Below are 10,672 nucleotides of genomic sequence, written 5' to 3' on the forward strand. Positions count from 1 at the left end.
ATAATAATTTAATAAAAATTAAATTTTTATGTTTTTTGAAATTATTAATGTCAATCCAACCATTAATAGTATTAAAATTTTTTTGTTATCTATATTAAAATAATATTTGATTGTACTTACTTAACATTAAATATGATAACATTGATTATATTTTTGAATAATAATTATTATATCATTTTTAAATATCATATTATTAAATTTAATGATATGTCATCATATTCAATATCGCGTCAATATAATCAAATACTATATCAATATAAATAATGAAAAAAATTAATGTCATTAATGATTAAATTGATATTACTAATTTAAAAAAATAAAAATTTAATTTTTAAAAATTATTATAAAAAATTAAATCAACCATTTTAATGGAGTACAGAAATTAATTTTATAATAATAACCCAAACTGCATCTTTGTCTTCAAGTTAATTGAAAGTACAATAAGGGAGTTTAATTGCAGCCTTTTGGCAATAGAGGCGGTTTAGTATTAAGAAAGTGACTCACTTTTAGGGAATGTAGTCTTATCATGGCCATTGTATTACAACAAATCTTTGAGAGTGTCATTTTATAGGGAGAAGTGATAAGCTGACTTTCTCATAATGAGGGAAAGTACAAATTTATAGTGCAGACTCTTTTACTCTTCCAGCCTCGGATGGAATCAAAGTTAGATAGTTAACGTAGTTACTTCAATCTTAAATGTATTAATGATTGAATAAATGTAAAAATTAATAAAACTTATCAATGAATATGTTTAAAAATTTTATTTTAGCCTAACCTTATGTTAGGCTAAGTGCAAATGAATAACTAACGAGGATTCTTTTTAGGGAAAAAAAAACACAAAGACCTTACATATTACTAAAATATGGTAATTCCAATAAATAAGATTAAAGAGATTAAATGTCTCCTAATTTTAAAGAAAAATATACATAAATCATTAAATTAAATGCTCGACCACAAAATTACAACAAAATTAATCGATGAAATCAAATTTTAAAATTAACATGCTGTCGATATTTAAAGATAAAATGTCATATGAAAGTATTGAATATTCGGTTCATATATAATCACCCTTTAAATCCACCCTCCATATTTGAGGCTTTAGCAAATATGTTTTTCCCCATAGCCAACCGACCATTAGGAAAGAAGGCTCATAGTCAACAAAATTGTCATTTTTCAATAATTGTTGATTACGAATTTCTTTTAGTATACGTATCACTTCTAATTATTCCTCTATGTACCATAAATTTATTGGTTGAGTTTTATTAATTTATCAATTTCGATTATTAAATTTAATTTAATTTATTGATTAATTTAAGAAAAGAGGATTTCAATATAATTTTTTAAAGTGAGAGATGTACCATACCAAATATCCAAATGCAATTTTTATGCAATCTTTTTGTAAGTTAATTTTTTTTTTCAAACTTCACAATAGGAAATCCAACTATGCACATCCTTAACAATTAATTACATAAACATTACCTTTTAACTTTACACTTTGTTTTGGCAAGTGTTCTAATTTAGGTAGGACAGTAGGACTTAACAATTTCAAAAACAACAATAACAAAAATTTCCACGTATTTGTCCACAGATCATCCTTCCTAAATTATGAATGTATTTATTATATTACCATATTTATATTTATAAAAAAATAATTTTATGTCACGTTCTTTTAGCTCTAATTAGAAGAAAAACATTTACTACAAAATTATATACTATGTTTTTTTGCACAAAAAAAGATGCTTAAAAGATCAGAAATTTAATATTGCAATTAATGTTCAACAGTGTACCAAACAAATTTTAAAATACTAACTGAATACTTATCTTTTCAATATGAAAGCCTTTTATTATTTTTTATTAAATACAATAGAACTCAAGTTGAAGCAGTCAATCAGTGTGATCCCGAGCTGCCCAGTGAACATCAAAAGACATGAAAAGTTGAACTGTACGCACACAACAGATTTATACAAACTTTGTGACATCAATCATCACACTCCATTTTTGTTTGTCTTTTTTTGGGGTTAAATATATACTTTTCTATCTTTGATTAGACTATATTCAGTCATACTAATTAATTAAAAAGGGCAGATAATCCTAAAAGAAGGAAGGAAGACTGGGGTAAAGAACGATAAAGTTATTAATTATTAATATCTTTGGCTGGGACCAAACTTGAATGCGGACCCTCACATTGCCAATGTCATGCCACCTGTCCACTCCAACTCATTCTTGGTCTCTGCCGGTCTGCCCACTCAAATATTCCCTTCCCTCCCTCTCCCTCTCTCTCTCTCTCTCACTCGCTCTTTCTCTCCACAATAGGAGGACACTTCTTTATTGACTGCTTGCTGTCTCTGAATCTTCTTCCCTCATTCCATTCTCAAAAAGCAAAGCGAATTCCGGAAATTCGGCATGGATTCCACAAAGAAGGAAGGTTTGCCACTAATCGATCCCTCCAAAACTGAACTCCGCCATGAAACAGCCGTCGCCTCAGCCATGTCCAACAAAGGAGCGCACGCTGCTCTTGGCTACATGGTCAGTGCAGGTCTGTAAATTTTGAAACTCCTTTTTTCTTTTCTCTTCTGTTTGTTTCTCCTCATTCTCACCTGTAAACCTTCCTTTTGGCCAGAGGTTTTTCAGTGGACTAATTCTTTATTCATTTTACTTTGAAAAAGCAGTGGCATGACGTCAGAATTTGTTACTATTTTATTTGTTTTTTGGTAAATTTTTTTAGCTGATTTGATTGTTCCATTTCTTATGAGTTGTTTGGTTTAGTTTCAGAATTTTGGAGTACAAAAAAGAAATTGCTATTGTATATATATATATCACTGTGGAATATGGATACTACTTGGCCGCAATTTGAAATGTTTGCAGTGTGTCCATTTCGAAAAGCATGGAATTATGAATTGCACATATTAAATCAAACGGATACGTGGCAAACCGTTCGTGAAGCTTTTAAAAATTTCATCCACAGTGCAAAAAACAATAAACTAAATTATATGACTAATATAAAACCTTCGTTTATGGTTATGACATTGTTAAATGATATATCTAACGAAATCAAATGTTAATGAAATGAAGTTGTACTGCCTGTTTGATGTGGTTGGAAGAATCGTGAGCTTTCCTCTGGAAATTTTGTAAATAAACTATCTAGATTGGTGGAAATTATTCAGAGGAAATAACTTTTTTTTAATTTTCTTATTCTGTTACATAATTAATCAACCTGTCGTGTTTCGAGTCACAATGGGGTAAAGTATACATTGTCAATGTAACAGTGTTTACTTGACTCATTCACTGTGGGGGAAGAAGTTAGGTTTTGGAGGCTTCTTTTTTAATTGTAGTTTTTTTTTTTTTGTATGAGAGAGACTACATTTTTATTATTCAAAGATCAATTGGCAAACAAAATGACTTTGAGTCATCTCGTTAAGGGGTTACTGAGGTTGCAAAAACCAGGCAGAAGTTTTGTCATGGACATTTTGTCTTAGAATTGAAAAAGTCTTGCCATGTTTTGTGTGTTTTATTTGAACAATAGAAGTGGAAATTACTAACTAGTGGAAGAGGTAACATTATTTAATTATTTTTTCAGAAATCGGATCATCATTTCATGTAATTTTTCTCTTAATTAGTCATTATGAAGAGGATTCCTTCATGAATAGGGACAAAATGAGGGAGAATAATTGCCACTGCATTTATCATCATTTCTGAAAAGCTAACTGCATATCTGTTTTGGTTTGTTTTAACCTACAGACTTTTCAGCTATGCTCTTTGTATAGTTTTAATGCAAGAACGATAAAACGCTGGTTTTAATTATTTGTCAAGAAACAGCTCTGACCACTTTGCTTGCCAAGTGTTGGTTAATTAAATTTTCTCCATTAACACTACTAGTTTCTATTATGTGATCAAGCCTTTTTTTTTTTTTTCTCTTTCTGCAGTTCTCTTGATTTTGTTCAACAAAGCAGTCCTTTCCTCTTACAGCTTTCCATATGCAAATGTGATCACACTTTTTCAGGTAAATTACTTGCTAAGTCGGTTTCCTGAGCTAGCCTAAGTATGTTTGTTTAGTAGAATAGTTACAATTCTCAGTGGAAGGACTCAACAGAATATCTTATTTTTTAAGGTTTCCAATGACAATTTCTGCACAAACGTTTGCTAGCAGCACATCTTTCCTTCCTTGATAGCTGAATATAACCTCAAAAAGTTTCATGAACAGAGTAAGATATAGAAAGTGAAAGAAACAAGTGGTAAGGATTAAAGAATGACAATCACAATCCCAAGTAGATTCTGAAGTTGAAGCGCTCTCACTTATAATATACTTATGAATTTGATTATTTTTACCATCCCCCCCCCCCCCAAAAAAAAAAAAAACCAAAAAAGAAAGAAAGAAATAGAGAGGGAAGGATTTATTGTTTCCGAGTATCTAATGTAACCAACATTACACTCAGTTATTCAAGTGTTCAATTTGAAGATATCTTAAGATATATAATTTAAAAATCCTAATCCTTCCCACTGGACAGATGAGGCTAGCTTTAGTGTGAAGTCAAAATGAAAATTTCTGTTTTTTATCTATATCTTGATGTTCTCATCCAGTTTGACGTTTTTCCCCTCTACACTGTCTCAGTCATGTCAAAGTCATTTTCTGTCCTCTTTTCAGGTTCATGGGCACTGTTTACTGCATTTTTGTCACTTTTAAATTTCATTTTGTCTCCATGGTATGCTGCCATTGTCATGTGGCCTTTGAAGTGCATAGCCCACTATGGTATCTAGAGAACTCTTCATTTGGGTTAACAACATAAAGGCTCAAGTTGCCATGATATTTTCTTGAAAAATTGTAAAAAGAAAAGAAATTTTTGCTGCTTGAAGTAACTTTGCCAATTAATGGATAACTATCCTCCATTAAAACATACTAGATCAACCATCAGCAAACTGCAGTAACTGTTGAATTTTTTTGAAAAGCCACAGATTATATATATTGAGGTAAAGGATCATGGATTTCTGGTATAGCATGTTTTCTCTTAGAATTTTTGCATGATTGAAAGAGTGCATGACAAAGATCCAAAATCACCTTCCTTTACTCATATAGCCCCTCTCCCATTTTTTCTTTTCCCCTAAAGAGAAAAGCTAGGCATACTTTTGACTGCAATAGCTAGGTTTTGCATGTATTTTTGGTGTTTTCTTATCTTTTGACAGTTCGTAAATCATGTGTGTGTATTACATGCTATATCTTGGAATCATTACAATTTTTAGAATTTCAGTTTGACAATTGTCTATTTAATTCTGTCAAAATCATGTTATTTAGAGTTCAGTTTTTACCACCCTGTCTGACATTTGGAGTTTGACAATTGAATCACAATGCATTAAATTTGACCTTCTATCATTAGTTTACTAAATTAATTTAACTCAAACGTACATTTAGATGCTATGTTCATGTGCATTTCTCTATGCCATGAAACGCTGGAAGATCATCTCTTTCACAGAGGGGGAGCCACAGAGCATTACTGGTAACCCAGTAACCTTAGTACCATTGAATACACTGTTTCATACCCTCCCTCTGGCAGTTTCATATTTGCTATATATGGTACGTATTAAAGGCTGGATATTGGTTACTATGTATGCTTGGTGAAACTTTAAAATCTTTCTTCTAATTCTTCCCTTTTACTTGCTTGTCTGGTGGAAGTTAATCACCATGGAATCTGTCCGTGGCATAAATGTTCCTATGTACACCACCCTAAGGCGGACTACTGTGGCTTTTACCATGATTATGGAGTATCTTTTGACAGGGAGGAAACACTCATCATATGTTGTTGGCAGGTTGGAGCCTTTTTATATGCTATTTTCGTCTAACAATTGGGTCATTTATTGTACTGAAGGCATGTGCATCTGGGCTGTTTGGTGCATCCACCCTAAGGGATTTCTTAAGAGTTCTGCATCATAAATAAGAATGCCTTGCCTTTATATTTACGAAGTTCAGAGAATTCCTGCCATTTTGAGCTCTCCTTTCTTGCACACATACGACGATTCACTTCTGAATGCTGTGGTTGACAGCAAGAATTAAGTTTAGACAACTAGGCATAGCGGTATGCATATCATTTGATAACATCCAAAGGTGTTATCTGCAATTATGGTAATATTCTCCAAAAAGGTGAAATAACATTTGAAAAATAGTAAATAGGTGTGAAACTAGATGAAAGGTAAAACTGCCTAGGAGAACAGTTACACTTTGTTGTCTTCACAAGTTTATCTCAGAATTTAGCGTTCCATTTGAATGCAAGCTTATGACTTTTACTGAAGTTCTCCGTTGAATTTTAATAGAGAGACTCTTGTTGGCTTCTGCATGCAATATAAATGTGATACTTAGACCCAGCAGAGTTGAATTAAATCTACAAGTTTTGTAACAAAAGTGCACAAGGAGGTAACTGAATGTGGATGAAATTGTAGAAAAGGATGAAACAAATTCTTTTGATTGCACGTGGAAGATTAAACAAAAAATTGATTTCAGGAAGATTAATTGCCGATAAAGTATCATAAATAAGAATTATAAATTAAATGTATCTGAGTGAAGCTAAGGTGAATTTTTCCTGGTTTAGTGTATTTTTGCTTCCTTTTTTAGCATCACAATGGATGTAAGGTTGAAACTCTTGATCTGTTAGTGCACAACATTGATCTGACAAGTGCGAATTTGAGTTATTCTAAGGTACATTTTTCTGGTTATTCTAGGCATTTTTTAGTTTTTCTAAAGAATTAAGTTTGCTTGAGGTGCAACAATCATTGAATATATTAGGTTCATATTCTCTTTCAAAATTCTGCCAGCTGTTTTGAGTAAACAAGGTATCATTTTTTAGAGAAAGTTTGATTGCTATAGTTTTCATGTTCTTGCAATTTTATATATGACATCTAGTGTTTTAAAATATGACTGATAACTTTCTTAATGGACTAATCCAAGGATTTCATCAGTGTGGGGATAATTATACTTGGTGCGTTTGTTGCTGGAGCTCGTGACTTGTCATTTGATGCCTATAGCTATTCCATTGTATTTATAGCAAACATCTGCACAGCAGTATATCTTGCTTCCATTGCTCGTATTGGTATTATCCCCTTTTAGCCTCTTCTTTATCTTTCATGGAATTTTGTAATTTCTTTCTAGTTTGTGATCTATTCTCAAACTTTTCAGGTAAGTCCAGTGGCCTCAATAGCTTTGGCCTTATGTGGTGCAATGGTAAGATTAAAGGACAAAAAGAATTGTTTTTTATCCTTGTGGTCCATCTAAAAATTAACAATTTATGCTTATCTGAACTCTCTACAAAATTTTTTGTTGATTCTTGAAGGAATAATATGTGCACCAATCTTGTTGTTTTGGACATCATTCAGTGGCGACCTTGAAGCGATGATGAGCTTCCCTTATCTATATTCGAAAGGATTCCAGGTGCTTCCTTTTCACAAAATAATTCCTCTCTTGCTACGTGTTCTTTTCCTCATGATGTTGTTCAGAAAGTAAGTGCATTAATTGTTAGCTATTTTTCAAATCCATCTATTACTCCTGCTTAGGTCTCAGCTGTACCTATTACATTTGGATAAATTTGATGGTTTATTTTTACTTAATGATTTTCCTGAAAGGAAAATACTGCCGATAGAATCATCCTTGTTTAAAGCTGCAACATGTCATTAAGATACATTGTTACTATCTGTCGTTTGTTTCACTTTGTGTCCATTCCCTTCTTTTGTGCTGTCATTTCTATTTATTTAAGTCTTACTGGTCTTACTGGTTTGGTCTTCACAACTTTTTCATGTCTATTTCAAATTTAAAAAGAAAAATTTCAATCAACTTTCCTACCTTAATTTCATTTCCCGTCTATTTTATCATATTTGGAGGTTACTTGATTTGGTTTTGTTAGTTCAGTCACTTCTGTTTTTTGTTGTTAGTGTTACCGATCTAGTGTGTCATGCAAACTTGGTTTTGTTGCTTTCCCTGGCTACAGAGCTTTTCTTTAACTGCTTTTCCTTGGACTCTTTCTTTTGTTAATTCATTTCGGCAATCATTGCTTCTGTAAAGTTGCATCAGGATTGTAGTAACCCTAATGAATAACTTTCATGGCTGGAGAGCATTTAAACTCTTTTACACTTTGACCATTTGAATGTTTTTCAGGTTGTGATGTTTCTTTCTTGTATCATGGCTTTCCTGATAAATTATTTTGTATTCTTGAATACAACACTCAATTCAGCTCTGACGCAGACAATATGTGGCAATTTGAAGGTGTGATAGCTTATTCTAGCTTTGTGTTAATCTAACATATTTGTCTGTTACATGTTAATAGTACATAATGCAGTCAGTGGTTTTCATACTTTATTACTGAACAGAGTGATTTTTTTCTTTTAAATATGTGGGACAGTAGAAATTTTATGAGAGAGGGGTTGAAGGCTCCTATGGGGTGACCCTTTTTGTAGACCATTAGACCATCATGCCTGATATTTTTAATTGTCTGTCTGAGCTAATTATAAGCTGCAGTAATGAAGATCCAATGTGATCCAGATGCATATGAAGAGAATCTGTCAATTACACTCAGATCCATTAAAAAGTTTTAACCTCTAAGCAAAGCCCACTAAGTGATAAGATCCTGAATTTTACATGACATCTTCTTTTAGATTTGCACATTGAAGTCAGTAGCTGTTTTGCTTGGCATCTTCTTGACCCTGTTTCACTTTAGGTCCACCATGTTTCTGTAAATGCCAAAGGGAAATGTTGCAAATTATATCAGCACTAAAAAGGCACTTGGCCTGTATTTTTTAAGTTTTGTTTTTGCGCTGAAGGCTCTTGGCCTGTGACTTAAAATGATAAACGGTAGGGAGAAACAGAATAGGTTCAAGTCTTATAGGTATGCATGGGAAAAATTCTGTTTCTCTTGTGAACTTAACAGTCTTTAGTGGGTTTCTACTTTCTACTTGGCTTGCAAAATGTGTTACTGGTCCAATAGATGCTTGCCTTTGCTCTGCCTTTTATGTAGCTTATCCCCTTGAATTTTGGTGACGCCTACTTGTGTTGTGTAGGATCTTTTTACTATTGGACTGGGATGGCTACTGTTTGGCGGGCTTCCATTTGATTTGGTGAGTATAGGCTCTTACTAGGCCCGTTACATGTAAGCCTCAGTTAAGCTGGCATAGTTATGTCATTAACTTTCCTGTTGTTTCCAGATGAATGTTGTTGGCCAATCCCTAGGGTTTTTGGGGTCAGGTTTGTATGCGTACTGTAAAATCAGAGGGAAATAAACCCATGGCCGCTGCTTGAGAGCCTTATACTGGAGGTAAATAATCTAATGGCTCGATTACTTCTACATTATCTTCTGCAAAATTTTGATTCAAAGATCCTTCTATGCTCAAAGTTCTCAACACAAAGGTCAAAGAGGCAAGCAGTTAGGTGTATGAGAGGAACAGGGACTCTTCAGTGTCTTCAACACAGGAATTTTGTGGATTCTAGTGATCATCAGTTTCTTCTTCTAGCTGATCTTAGACTAATTAATATTGAACTATTAAAAAGAAATTTTGGAGTTGATAAATTTTGATTTCACAAAATTTCAGAATCTTGATTCGCTCTTTATGGACCTTGTCATATTTTTTTGGGCCGATCTTTTCATAGTTTTCAATCCAGCATACAACTTTCATCAGTCAGTTGTTTGCTATGACTGCTACATATTCTCGGTAATTTTGGCTGGCTAGGGAAAATACCTTGAGTAACACTTATATTCCTTCGTGCAACAGCTAAGTTGCTCCACTTTGACTCGGAGGTCACAGTTTCAAGGCATGGTAACAGCTTCTTTGCACAACAAGGATAAGGTGCATACATCTGACCCTTCCCAAACCCCACAATGCGAGAGCCTCGTGCATTGGGCTACCCTTTAGCATGTGTCTATCTCATCACGGCTGTTCGGTGTGGCCATGAACCATATATAAACATGGCAATTGCGCTTGATTTCGATTCTTCTGCTACACATGTCTAATCTGATAAATAACAGTAGAACCAAGAATGTTCCGAATAAATAAGAATACGGGCATATATATAGATATCAGAAAAGGTGTTTGCGTGTTTATAACTTTCCAGGGACAACACCTGATGCCTGATTACTTCAGTTTTGTTCGTTTGCAAGATTACTTCCTAGAGATTAAGCTTGGACACAATTCATTTTCATTAACATCAAACGATTACAAATCTCTTTTCATGTGTTGCAACAGTGACCAACTTTCCTTGTACTGCAAGAACTTATTGGTTCCATTGCCTGTAAATGTTTCTGTTCGAAGTAGAACATATGGCTGCCATTGCCCTTGACACTTGAGACATGATTATCACGTATGGACAATTCATGTATAATTTCTATTTTTCTTTTCCCTGGTGCGCCCACTGACTTGGGACAGTTCAGGTGTCCCTTAAGTCCCCATAAAAGGTGAAACTGTGTCCATTTGTGCCTGAATCTTTACAAAAGCAAAAGGCTTCTGCCATCCACTTATTGCGGAGCAAATATTTTTTTGGGGGATTCTAGGAGGTAACCCTGCTTCCATGTGTGGTGTGGACAGAGAGAAATCTCAATCTAACACCACAGCGTTACTACTAGTGGCAATTAAGTTAAAGAGAGAGAGATAGATGTGTAGCAACTCGAGCTCCTGAAGAGGGAGGTGTGTCTTTCTTGTCTCCACAAAC

At 33.6% G+C, this 10,672-nt stretch overlaps 1 protein-coding gene across 3 annotated transcripts; it reads left to right on the top strand.

Moving 5' to 3' along the window:
* On the top strand, nucleotides 2,279–10,214 carry LOC18588804 (UDP-sugar transporter sqv-7). Of its 3 annotated transcripts, none has more exons than XM_007013461.2 (11): nucleotides 2,279–2,536; nucleotides 3,924–4,000; nucleotides 5,405–5,566; nucleotides 5,666–5,799; nucleotides 6,943–7,073; nucleotides 7,160–7,204; nucleotides 7,314–7,411; nucleotides 8,132–8,239; nucleotides 9,031–9,087; nucleotides 9,175–9,284; nucleotides 9,739–10,214. In XM_007013461.2, exons 1-10 carry the CDS (start codon nucleotides 2,404–2,406, stop codon nucleotides 9,247–9,249), a joined length of 1,020 nt encoding a protein of 339 aa, XP_007013523.1. In that variant the 5' UTR covers nucleotides 2,279–2,403; the 3' UTR covers nucleotides 9,250–9,284; nucleotides 9,739–10,214. The 3 variants fall into 3 exon arrangements, with proteins under 3 accessions (XP_007013523.1, XP_007013522.1, XP_017982072.1); XM_007013460.2 differs by lacking the exon at nucleotides 9,739–10,214 and adding an exon at nucleotides 9,363–9,575; XM_018126583.1 differs by lacking the exon at nucleotides 9,739–10,214 and having other exon boundaries at nucleotides 9,175–9,575.

This window comes from Theobroma cacao, chromosome 9 (genome assembly GCF_000208745.1).
Source record: "Theobroma cacao cultivar B97-61/B2 chromosome 9, Criollo_cocoa_genome_V2, whole genome shotgun sequence".
NCBI lineage: Eukaryota > Viridiplantae > Streptophyta > Magnoliopsida > Malvales > Malvaceae > Theobroma > Theobroma cacao.